Below are 12663 nucleotides of genomic sequence, written 5' to 3' on the forward strand. Positions count from 1 at the left end.
CATCTGCAGCCTGCCACCCCCCACTCCCCCTATCCAGGGGACAGCATTCCCAGGCCCTCAGCCACCCTGCACTTTCTGGGAGCACTGCAGTCTTAGAGCTGGAAGGGACCTTAGAGCACCCATTTTACAGATAAGGAGACTCGGACCGGGAGATGGTGTGGGTCTTGCCACCAGGTAGTTGAAGAGCCCCCAGCCAGGCTTTTTCCCCAGTCTCAGCCCCTTCCCCCTTTTCAGGCCTCTGGAAAGGTGCAGGGCAGAGAAGCAGAATCTGCATCTGGGTTGGCAGCTCTGACAGGAAGCCTTAGGAGACCTAGTGACCCAGACTCCCTCTAAAACCCAAAAGCAGACCCCTGAGATTCCACACTACCCCCAGAACTCTTCCTGGCCCTGCTCGCCCCTCTCAGGATGAGGCCCATCCCTCCTCCTCCTTGTGTGGGGGGAGCTCTGATTGCTCTGGGTACCCCCACCCAGGGAACAGATTGTCCAGAGCTCCAGGGTTTAACCATGTCTCTGTATGAGAGGAAAGCTCCTCTGGGAGCCATGTTAACCCTTTGATCCTAGAAGGTCCTCCCAGCTGGGGAGCATTGCTGATGGGGTCAAGGCTATGGCTTCACAATGCACAGCACATAAGGGCCTCACCTGGGGACCCAGGTGAGAGGGTATGAATGAACCAGTGAGACTCCTCCTCCCTGCTAGAAAACCGAGGAAGACACTGAGACACTTAATGGGCTCCCAGAGGGGCTTACAGTGCCCCACCCAGGCCGCTGTGGGGGAGGGGCCGGGGACATTGGGCCCCAAGCACTGGTGGAGGAAGATGTTCCCCACATGCAAGTATGGCCCTGCTCTCTTCTGAACCCCACAGCAAGAGCTATTACCCAGTGAGGGGCAGGTGGGTTCTTGCCTCCCAATTAGCCACTGCTCTCACTTCCTGAGCAAACCCCTGCTGGCTGCAGGGGAGGGGGGGCGCAGCCCGTGCAGGGGAGAGCCAGACTCCCAGGGGGCCCCTAGTAGGCACTCAGCCGGGAAGAGCTCCTCGGTAACAGCCAAGCCCCTTCCCCTGGGCAGGATGAGTGCAGAGCAAGGAGCAATTCTGGCCTCTCCCCAGGCTGGAGTAAAAGCACTGCCTGCCCGGGAGGGAGCCGGGAGGGAGTAGGGAGGGGCGCTCCTCACTCCTCGGCTCAGAGTCTTCCCCATCCTCTGCTTCCCTAGGTCCTTCTCAGCCTCCAGCTGGACTCTCACCACGCTGGGCTGAGCCGCCTCTCCTCTGCTCCCCATCACTGCCCAGAACGCCCACCATGGGGACACCTACCAGGAGGAAGGCACACCTGCTGCTGCTGGTCGCTGTGGTCCTTGTCTCCTCTCCAGGTAAGGCGGTTCGTCTGGGCTCCAAAGCCCAGCAGGATGATTATATTGCTCTATCACTGCTATTATTTTAGTGATGACTTCAGAAATCATGGACTCTGCATTGCTGTGGCACTTAGATTTCTGAGGCCATTTCCTTGCTAAAATTTCCCCATTTGTGGATCATACCTTCCCTTCGGGGTTAGAAGGAATGAGGCTCCACCATACTATCACATGAAAGAAGCATGATCCAGAGAGGGTGTGTGGCTTGCCTCGGGTCACACAGCAAGATTATGGCACAATCGAATGTCCGTGATGCTGGCCTTGAGCTGCAGCCCCTGGAGCTGTGCTGTCCAGTACGGCACCCAATAGCCACATGGGATGATTAAAACTGAGATTAAATTGAATTTTAAAATTAATTCTTCAGTTGTAAAAGCCACATTTCAAGGGCTAATCACTACATTGGGTAGCACAGATTACAGGACATTTCCATCATCACAGAAAGTTCTATTGGATCATACTGCTGTAGCAACCTCCGACATGAGGAGACAGAGGTCAGTACCACAAAACTCCAGGGCTCCCAGGGGCCATGCTGTGGCCTGGCAAACAGACCAAGTGCAGGACCTGAGAAGAGATGAGAAAGAGGCAGGTGGCTGAGGCAGAAGGCCAGAGGGACCAAGCAAAAGTTCTCATGCCAGGAGTGCCTCGAGGTAGGGAGAGCGGAGGAGGGAGACAGAAGGGGGGTGGGGAGCAGCCCAGGCCCATACCTGGGCTGGCGGCCTCTGCAGAGCGAGCCAGGAAGGAGGTGCCTGGAGCCCCAGCCCGCTCAAGCGCTGCGGGAGGTCCCCCGCTGCCTGCTGCTGCTCTGAGGGGCCCCTTGGGACCACAGCATGGCCTCTCTGCCCTGACCCCCAGCCCAGACCAATAGACACTACTTTTCTCCTTAAAGATCTCCATGGGAGAAAGAGCACCCATCCACCACCACCCTTCCCGAGTTCCAGCCACCTCTCCTCCACTTCCCCTCCACCCACCCCCTGCAAGGCCGCAGCCCGCTGGGCACATTTTAGGTTCTCCATCCTTCTAACCGTCTAACCGTCTCACCCGGGGAGGACTCCACTGGCATGCTTTCCGATGCTCTCATTACCTCCCAACTGCCTCTCCATCCTGCACCCAAATCAGTGAGGCTGCCCGGAAATGGGGCTGACCCAGAGGCCTGCCCGAGCCTCCTGGCTCCCCCACCCCCAGGCCTGGCTACCTGTGTCAGGGCCCGGCAGGCCAGCAGAGCCCCAGCTGCACACAGCCGCCCCACAGAGAGCATGCAGAGGCACCTCCGCAGGACCTCAGACCAGGACCACATCATCTGAGGCAGGCGGTGTGGGCAGGAGCAGGGCTCTTAGACCCAGAGATGCAGGAAGGCCCAGGGAGAGGGGACCTGGTTGGCCACATTCCTGAGTTCCAGAGACACAAGTGGAACCGCCCACCACTTGTTCTTATCCCCACACCCCCCACCAGAAAGGTGTTTCAGCTCTGGGCTCACCTCACTAACCTACCCTGGAGAAGCAGCCTAGGGTCCCTGCCACCCAGGCAAGGAAAGGCAGCGAGGGTGCTCCTCCACATTCTCGTCTCTCTAGCCCCTTCCTCTGAAGCCTCCAGCTGCCCATGGTTAGAGAATCAGAGTTGCCAGAACAGGGGGTCAGAATCAGAGAGGATGTAGGACAGGGGCAGCAAGGAGGGGTGGCCTTGCTCAGGAGCTCATGCGTGTGTGTGTGTGTGTGTGTGTGTGTGTGTGTGTGTGTTCAGTGGGCATGACTGTAGCCTCAGAGGAAGGTGTGGGGTGAATGTGAGTGTGTTTGTGGATGTTTAAGAGGGTGGCAATGCCAGCGAGTTGTTGCGTGGATCGGGTGCTACATGCGGGGGGATGACAGATGTGCACGGAAAGCCTTCCAGCAAGAGCGATGGCTCCTGGCCCCAGCTGCCCTTGGGGGTGCCCACGCGGCATCCTGATGCACCACCTCTAGGGTGCGGTGGGGGCCTCTGGTGGCTCTGGCGGGAACCCAGGCGAAGAATCGTGGCCACTGTGGCTGAGGACACTGGCTATGGGTGAGGCTGGCCAGGGTCCAGATCCTTCAATCTGCTTCTCCCCATGCTGTGATTTGAGGCAAGTTATTGAACTTTCCTACATCTCAGTTTCCACATTAGGGAAATGAGGGAATGGCGGTGCCTTCCTGTAAAGAGGTTAGGAGAAGAGGTATGGAGCCTGGCATCCGACAAAGAGTAAGTGCTCAATAAATAGCACCTGTTTTATTAGGATGACTGCGTGAATGTGTATAAGCACATGCGGACATTTGTAGCTGAATGTGCATGGGAACAGATGTGTGCATAAATGTGTATCTGACTACAGGAGTAGCTTATGGGGGGGATGTGTGCGTAAAGGAAGCATGTGTAGGTGAGGGTATGGATATTGCACTGAGGGCGCCTACGTGGCTGAGAGCAGAGGACAAAGCTTCTGCAGGAAGCAAACCAGTCCAGTCGTAGAGGCTCTGTGTGCCCCAGGCCCACTCCCCTGCCCCCCACCCTCCCCACAGAGTTACTGGAAGCGGCTATTATATAAGGTGGTTCCCAGCAGCCTGGCTGCCCCCACCCCACCCCCCTCCAGTCCTGGCAGTCCCAGCTGGGGCAGGAGTCCCTACCCTCCACCACTATCATTAACTTGGGATTAAGCAGGGCTCTCCAGCCGAGATGATGCTGGCGCCATCCATCGCCACCTCTGAGGCCTGGGGCGGCAGCGAGGGCTAGTGATGGGTAGTGGGGAGGGCGATGGGGGATGCCATTTCAGGGAGTCCTGCCTCCTTCCTCATTCTAAGAGATGCTTAACAGCTGCCCTCGTTCCCCGGGGTCCAGGGCTGGGCCTCAGCTGTGATGTGTACCTCCCACCCCTGGAACAGGGCTGACAGCTGGATGCGTTGGGAGAGGAGGCACAAACTGGTTAATGGGGACCCCACCTCCCACAACCCACCAAGGAGGGCCTGAAATCAGCTGCATTGAGGGGTAGGAGCCAATTAGGGGTGGCCCTGCTCCTGACTGCCACCACAAAGGCAAAACCTGACCGGCCCTGTGCATCAGTGAACAGAGACTCCTCCCTATCCCTGTGGGAAAGCCAGGTGTGAAACACTTCCCTCTGTGCCTCAGTGTCCCCTGCCCTGGTGAGACTGAACAATGGTGCATGGAGGAAGAGGCTTCCACCCTGGGAGGGGGCCTGACATGAAAACTCCATTTGCACAAGTAATACCCATTTGCTCAGCAAACTTAGGAGATCTTGGTCTAGGCCTGCGTGTGCCACAGACTTGCCTGGTGACCACGAGCAATGTCATTCCATTTCCTGGGCCTCTCTTTCTCAACCTGTCACACTGGAATTGTACACAAATGCCCCTAAAGCAACTTGCACACCCTCCCCCCACCATCAAGCCTTCCCTCTTCCCCTACCCTCCACCCCACCCCATACTTGGGTCCCACAGAGATTCTCAGATCATATGCCCTGTGCCAGACTGAACCCTCCTACAGAGCCTGGGAGATGAGCTCATAGTCTTTCCATTTCACAGGTGAAGATGTTGAGGCTCAGAAGGGCTCTGTTGTAACAGCTATTAAAGGGACAAAGGCTGAAGTGCTTGCTGTCAGCCCAGAAGGAGCATCAGGTCCCCGGGACACACGTCCTCTCTCCGCCTCTTTAGCCCGTGACTTCCCAGGCCTCTCACACCCTGCAGATGGGCTGCTTCCACCCCGAGGGCCCCTGCCTCTATAACTTCAGCTGCTTTTACAGCTCTCACCACCTTGTCCTGTCCCTCCCTGGACTGCAGGCCCCTTGAGGAAGAAGGACCGTGTCTCATTCATTTTTGCAACACAGTCTAGCCCAGTGCCAGGTGTACTGCACTGGGTGCTCAGGTGCTCAGTACCTGAGTGTAGGATGGGTGATTGACTCAACTAACCTTGGCCACCCGGGGCCTACCCCACCTGCTGAAATTCAAGTTCTAATCAATAAAAATTAGATAAAATTTAAACTTGGGTTCCTCAGTTGCACTCGCCACACTTCAAGGCCTTGAGAGCACGTGGCTCGCGGCTACAGTATCGGTCAGCGCAGAGAACGGAATCTTTCCATCAGGGCAGAGCGTTCGCTTCGATGGCACGGCCCTCCTGGGGCCTGGACCCTGAGGCCTCTGCTCTTACCCCCATCCACAGCTCGCAGTTCACCCCGGGGATCCCCAACCACCTTTGGGCCGGTCTTTGAAGATCAGCCCCTTGGTCTGCTGTTCCCAGAGGAATCCACCGAGGAGAAGGTGACACTGGCATGCCGCGCCCGGGCCAGCCCTCCAGCTACCTACAGGTGAGAGCCCCGTGACGGGTGCCGTGGTGGGTGCCGGAGGCCCTGGGCAGCCCCTCGTCACAGCGGCCTGTCCCCAGGCCGGGTGCAGCCAAGCGGGACTCAGGAGTTCCCCTCCTCCACCCCCCGCTGCAGGTGGAAAATGAACGGCACGGAGATGAAGCTGGCACCAGGTTCTCGCCACCAGCTGGTGGGGGGCAACCTGGTCATCCTGAACCCCAGCAAGGCGCAGGACGCCGGCGTCTACCAGTGCCTGGCCTCCAACCCCGTGGGCACTGTTGTCAGCAGGGAGGCTGTCCTCCGCTTCGGCTGTGAGACCCATGGAGGGGCGGGGGGGGGGGGGGGGGGGGGGCAGGATGCTTCAGGGAGGGGCACAGGGCCTGGGAAAGGTATCCGGCAAGGGCAGGGGATCACTCCCGTGTCGGCTAAACTGGGGAGCGCCCCCCTGCTTGGAGGGCTGTGCCCGAGCCCTCGTCCTTCCCTCCAGTTCTGCAGGAGTTCTCCAAGGAGGAACGAGACCCTGTGAAAACCCACGAAGGCTGGGGCGTGATGTTGCCCTGTAACCCGCCCGCCCACTACCCAGGTACACAGGGCACAGGCCGGCCGGTCCCTCGGGGATGGAGTCAAGGGCTGCGGGCAAGCCCAGGTCCCCCAGGACTCCCCAGGTCCCCAGCTCAGTTTGTGTTTCCTTGGTGGGCCTGTCATTCTGTGGCTGTGCCCTGCTCCGCCTTCAGGCCCGGAGCTCTGTCCCCCACCCCCACCCGAGGGTGGAAGGAAAGACACGTCTTTCTTCTCAGTCTCCCCTCAGCACCAGATCAGAGCCCAGGACTCCGGGGACCAGGTCTAGAGACCCCCCCAGCACCCTGAGGGGCCTGCACACAGTCGCCCTGTGGGCCCAGCACCCCGTGGTTCCCTCAGACGCCCCACATCTTCTAGGCCTGTCCTACCGCTGGCTCCTCAACGAGTTCCCCAACTTCATCCCGACGGACGGGCGTCACTTCGTGTCCCAGACCACAGGGAACCTGTACATCGCCCGGACCAACGCCTCGGACCTGGGCAACTACTCCTGCCTGGCCACCAGCCACATGGACTTCTCCACCAAAAGCGTCTTCAGCAAGTTCGCTCAGCTCAACCTGGCTGCCGAAGGTCAGGGTCTGGTCTGGGGACGCGAAGGGGAGGAGAGAGTTGAGAGGGTCACAGGACACTGGGAAAAGACGGTTCCCCCTGGAAGTTGTGAAGAGCGGCTTGTGGAGCCCAGGCTCTGGGGCTTGGACCCCTGGATCCTCTGGCCGCAGGGCCCCAGAACCTCGCCCAGGTCCCCCGGGGGGAACAGGGATCTGGAAAGAGTCTGCTCTGAGCTGTGCCAAGATCCTAAGCACTGGAGCACCCGGCCTGCAATCATTTGCATCTGATCTTCAAAATCCCTCTCCCCAGATACCAGGCTCTTCGCACCCAGCATCAAGGCTCGATTTCCAGCAGAGACCTATGCGCTGGTAGGGCAGCAGGTCACCCTGGAGTGCTTCGCCTTTGGGAAGTGAGTGGTGGAGGTGGGAGGGGCAGGCCAGGGCACAGCCTGTCAGAGCCTCTCAGGGGCACAGGTGACCCCAGGGAGAGGGCAGGCAGGGTCTAGCAGAGTGCTGGACCCACAGAGGGTAGTGAGCACTGCTCACTGAGCATTGTCTCTCTGAGTGAAGCATCGTGCACGCCAGCGGCCTGACACATACTGGGTGCTCCCAGCAATGCAGGACAGGCTCAGGCAATTTATGCAACACCTCAGGCTGGAGGCAGGTAGTGCCATGCACGAGCCCCAACCCGGCCTGCCTGGTTCAAATCCCAGTTCTGTCACTGGCTGCCTGCCATGGTGAAGCCATGGGTGAACTACGTAACCTCTGTGTGGCTCTGCGTCCTTATTTGTACATGGTAATAACCATACATAGTACCTGCATCATAGGATTGTTATGAGGATTAAGTGGGTTAATACATGTGATGTGCCTAGAATGGTGCCTGGCATTTATTAAGTGTTTTATGCATACTAACAGTTCTTTTAAAAAAAAAAAAACTCAATTGAAATCCTGCTCTCCCAGAGAAAGACTCGTTGGAACAGGGCTAAGCAACTAGCAGGTGCTCAGCAAATGTCTGTAGGACAATATGATTTGTACATCAGTCCCCTCTTCCCTCATATCTCCTGCAGTTACCCAGGAGATCCCTCTGCCTTGTGAAAAGTTATTGGGCTTCCAGAAAATTCATATTTAAACCATATGGTGGGGGGTTGCCTGGGTAGCTCAGTCTATTAAGAGCCCAACTCTTGATCTCAGCTCAGGTCTTGATCTTGGGGTCCTGGGTTTGAGTCCCATGTTGGGCTCCATGCTGGGCATAGAGCCTTTTATTTTATTTTTTTAATGAAAGCACATGGAAAGTTAATATGTTGACCCTTTCAGACTCACTGATAACTTAGTCCATTTTAGTACACAAATTACTAATAACTAGAGCCCTTTTGAAAAGTAAAGGCGAGGAGGCCCTGATGGGGAAGAGGGGGAGGGGAACCCATATAGCCCCAGGTCACAGGCCACTGCTGGGGAGTGCAGTCCCAGAAGAGGCATGGTGGCCAGTGCAGGGTGGGGGCCAGGAGGGCCAGCCAGCTTCAGGGTACAGACACCAGGGAAGTTCACTGATGTCACAAGTATTGCAGGGAGAGGGAAGTGAGGAACCCTACCTCTTGCCTCTTCCCTGCCCGTGCTCTGAGCCTACTTGGGAGAGACCTGCTCTCCTCTCTTTCCTCTCTCCCTCTGTCCCCTCCCAGACCCTGAGTCAGAGTCCCCGCCCTCCTCCCCATCCCCACCTGCCCCACAAGTCTGGAGGGCGGCATGATTCCGTGTGCAGGGGTGCCGCAGGTGCAGGGGTGTCTGCCTACCGCAGCCCACCTGCTCTGGCTTTGTTTCCTCTGCCAGCCCCGTCCCCCAGATCAAGTGGCGCAAAGTGGACGGCTCCTTGTCCCCCCAGTGGGCCACAGCGGAGCCCACCCTGCAGATACCCAGCATCAGCTTCGAGGACGAAGGCACCTATGAGTGTGAGGCAGAGAACTCCAAGGGCCGCGACACTGTCCAGGGCCGCATCATCGTGCAGGGTATGGAGTTGGGACACCCCTCACCCTGCTTCACCCTGGTCCCTGAGGAAGCAGATCCAGAAGTCAGGGAGGGCACTGGGTGGCCCCTTGCTTAGGATTTCTTGCTCAGGATTGCACTGGGGATGGGAACAGAGGAGGCGAGCGCCGTGGCCAGCTTGGGGCTTCCCTCGGGGCTGCAGAAAGCACGTGGAAGGCTTTGGGATGATTTAATTTGCTAAAACAGCCGCTGGCACAGACCGACACAAAGTGCCAACTTTCTCCAGCCTGCGGCTCCCCCCACTCCCCCCACCCCGACCCTTTCCAGGAATGCCGATGGCGCCCTCTGCTGGCCGCCGCAGGAACGGTAGCCCTGCAATCCTGGTGCGTGGGCAGCGGGCGGCTCCCCCCAGCTCATCCCCGGCCTTTCTCTCCCTTGCTCCCCAAGCTCAGCCCGAGTGGCTCAAGGTGATCTCAGACATGGAGGCTGACATCGGTTCCAACCTGCGCTGGGGCTGTGCAGCAGCGGGCAAGCCCCGGCCCACAGTGCGCTGGCTGCGAAACGGGGAGCCTCTGACCTCCCAGGTAGGAGATCTGGGGCTTCCCACACATCAGCTGTCCTCTGCTCACCTGGTTCCCCCACCTTCCAGACTTCCTCACGACGCCGTACCATTGGCAGCCTCTCTGGGACCATGAGGGCTCCATGGGGTGGTAGGTTCTAGGTGCATCTTTCCACCCCAGATTCTCCTGACCACAGGCTGGTCGCCTGGATAAGTTCTGGCTGGAGATTCCAGAGGCCTGGGTCCAGGCACAACTCAGTCACAAAACCACTGTGTGGTCCTGAGTAGGGACCCTGTTCCTCGGGCTTCAGTGTGCTGACACGCAGGGGCCTGGGAAACTTGAGTCCTAGGATTCCAGGAGGTCAGAGATGGGACTGGGCACATGAGCACCCTCCATGGAGGAAAGGCACCCCAGAATCTCCACTGGCCCCACCCTTCCAGCACTCCTTGCGCCCCTCCCCTGCTCTCTTCTGCACAGTCTCGCGTAGAGGTGCTGGCTGGGGATCTGCGGTTCTCTAAGCTGAGCCTGGAGGACTCTGGCATGTACCAGTGTGTGGCAGAGAACAAACACGGCACCATCTACGCCAGCGCTGAGCTGGCCGTGCAAGGTACGGGCCCAGGGTGGCAGGGGCATCCGCAAGAACATGCAGTGAGAGGCTTTAAGAGTTCTGAACTGCAGCGTTTCCAAACACACGGATGGCTTCCCTTAGTTTTCCAGTGGCTTCTGAGTAGAACAGAGGGATTTCAGAAAGGAGAGGAGACACTAGATTGAAAGCTTCCAGAAGACGGGGTCTCTGGCTTGTACCAAGTCTGGCATGATTAAAGTGTTTGCTGCAGTGAACACGAGGGGGCTAGTGTCATTGGAAACCAAATCAACTAGATTTGTGTTTAAACCAGCCCCTTCAGCTATGTGACCTTTGGCAATTTGATCTCTTTGTGTCTCAGTTTCTTGATTTATAAAATGTGGGCAACAATAGTCCTGCCCTTGTGCTGCTGTTTGGAAGAATAAATGAGGTGGAGGTAAAGCATGGAGGATCTGCTCATCACTGAACAGGTGCCCAGTAAATGTGAGCTGATGCTAGTGTTCTTAGTTATGTGGCTTGAGCTCATGGGGCCTTGGTTTTCTCATCTGTAAAATGGCTGTATTGGCACCTACCTCATCAAGTTGTAGTGAGCTTAACTACGACTCATTTATTCATCCATTCAAACGGTATTTACTCAGCACCTCCTACAGAGTGAACATGACAGATAAGGTCTCTGTCTTCAAGTATCTTACAATCCAGGGTGGGGGAAGAGGGACAATCACAAAAACAATAATTAAATAATTTTGGACAATAATAAGAAAATATAAAGAAAATCCAGCAGAGTGGTAGGAAGGTGGGCAGGGGAGATCTCTTTGAGGAAGTCACATCTGGAGTGTGACCTGAGTGTTAACAAGGAGCCAGCCATGTAAAGATCTGAGGGATTTTTTAAGCGAAATGTATGGCAGGTGCAAAGGCCCTGAGGCAGGAAAAACCTTGGTATTCTCAAAGGACAGAAAATGGCTCAAGTGATTGGAGCATAATAAATGAAGGAGAGTGGCATGAGTGGCGAGTGGAGAGGTGGGGTTGTATTTGTGAGCATTTGTGAAGAGTTGGACTTTGTCCTGAGTGTGTGGTTAAGGTTCTTAAAAGTTATGCCAGGCTGCTGGGTGGAGGAGATTGTAGAAAGTGCAAAAACAGAAAGACTGAGTAGGGTGTTTTTTTCCATTGTTCTGCAGGAGATTTGGTGGCCTAGACCACCATGGTGGCAGCTGGGTCGGGGGTGGTGGGAAGGGGCTGGGCTCTGGGTGTGTGGTGGCAGTGGTGCTGCTGGACGGCACTCACAGACTGGCCTGGGAGGGTGTGTCAAGTGTGTGGCATGGAGCCAGGTGCTATCTTCACTAAGGGCAAGGGGCACCGTTAGGACTCCCTGGGTGACAGCAGGGCACTCCCCTTTCCTTCCAGCACTGGCCCCCGACTTCAGGCTGAACCCTGTAAAGCGCCTGATCCCTGCGGCCCGCGGGGGAGAGATCGCTATCCCCTGCCAGCCCCGGGCAGCTCCGAAGGCCGTGGTGCTCTGGAGCAAAGGCACTGAGATTTTGGTCAACAGCAGCAGGTACAAACCCCGACTCCACCCGGAGCAGTCCCCACTCCTCATCCACCATGAAGGCGAGTCCCCTTCCCCTGATGACAACAGTGTGACCCTCGGTTGGCCAGACCTGCTTTCTCCTTGCTGCAGAGTGACTGTAACTCCAGATGGCACCTTGATCATAAGAAACATCAGTCGGTCAGATGAAGGCAAATACACCTGCTTTGCTGAGAATTTCATGGGGAAAGCCAATAGCACGGGCATCCTGTCTGTGCGAGGTGAGGGGCTTGGCTTGGTGGAGGGCAGGTGGCTCAGCCACCACAGGGTGCCGGTCCCTCATTGTACCCCTGCTCTTGGTTCCCACTTTCCCCCTAGTCTTGTTTTTTTTCCTAAAGATTTTTATTTGTTTATTCATGAGAGACATAGAGAGAGGCAGAGACACAGGCAGAGGGAGAAGCAGGCTCCCTGGGTGGAGCCCGCTGTGGGACTTGATCCCGGAACTCAGGGATCACGCCTTCAGCTGAAAGCAGACGCCCAACCCCTGAGCCACCCAGGCATCCCTCCTAGTCTGGCTTTGAGGCTACTCCAGGACTGGACTTTGTTTGGGACCACCTCCTTACCACCCTCCAGAATCTACTCCTGCCTCCCTCTCACACACTCGTGAGGCTGCTGGGAGGTCAAGATCCTGTTGGCCATCCACCTTATTCTCTTTCCTGGGGCTTAGGACAAACCCTCTCACCCTGCCCCGCTGCCCCTGCCTGGGCCTCTCACCTCCCCCATCCACCCAGGGATGTTGTTTTCCTTGGCAGATGCAACCAAGATCACTCTAGCCCCCTCCAGTGCGGACATCAACTTGGGAGATAGCCTGACCCTGCAGTGCCACGCCTCCCACGACCCCACCATGGACCTCACCTTCATCTGGACCCTGGATGACTTCCCCATCGACTTTGATAAGCCTGGGGGTCACTACCGAAGGGCCAGCGCGGTAAGGCCTAAAGCCAGACAACCCATGGCCCCTCCCTTCTTCTGGACAGACAGGGGACCCAAGACATCCTTAACCATTACTACCCCAGAGCCCTTCCCCATCCCTCAGGAATGCCACATATGCCAAGCACATCCTTGGATTTAGAACACCCTCCCTTAGACAGGCAGCTCCCTGGCTTCCCCCTGAAGACCAC

General features: G+C 57.2%; 1 protein-coding gene across 4 annotated transcripts in view; it reads left to right on the top strand.

Annotated features, from left to right (window-relative positions):
* Positions 1-12663, top strand: part of CNTN2 (contactin 2) — a 33707-nt gene that overhangs the window by 8597 nt on the left and 12447 nt on the right. For all 4 annotated transcript variants that reach the window (XR_003233859.2, XM_025991396.2, XM_025991397.2 and 1 more), the window contains 12 exons: positions 1210-1365; positions 5575-5719; positions 5852-6027; positions 6204-6299; positions 6653-6862; positions 7151-7250; positions 8665-8840; positions 9265-9401; positions 9855-9984; positions 11362-11512; positions 11636-11763; positions 12295-12470. Coding sequence is in view for 3 of the 4 variants with exons in the window: in XM_025991396.2 (XP_025847181.2) it covers positions 1210-1365; positions 5575-5719; positions 5852-6027; positions 6204-6299; positions 6653-6862; positions 7151-7250; positions 8665-8840; positions 9265-9401; positions 9855-9984; positions 11362-11512; positions 11636-11763; positions 12295-12470 (1781 nt within the window). In the remaining variant the exon portion in view is untranslated. The remainder of the gene's footprint in view (positions 1-1209; positions 1366-5574; positions 5720-5851; positions 6028-6203; positions 6300-6652; positions 6863-7150; positions 7251-8664; positions 8841-9264; positions 9402-9854; positions 9985-11361; positions 11513-11635; positions 11764-12294; positions 12471-12663) is intronic.

This window comes from Vulpes vulpes, chromosome 5 (genome assembly GCF_048418805.1).
Source record: "Vulpes vulpes isolate BD-2025 chromosome 5, VulVul3, whole genome shotgun sequence".
NCBI lineage: Eukaryota > Metazoa > Chordata > Mammalia > Carnivora > Canidae > Vulpes > Vulpes vulpes.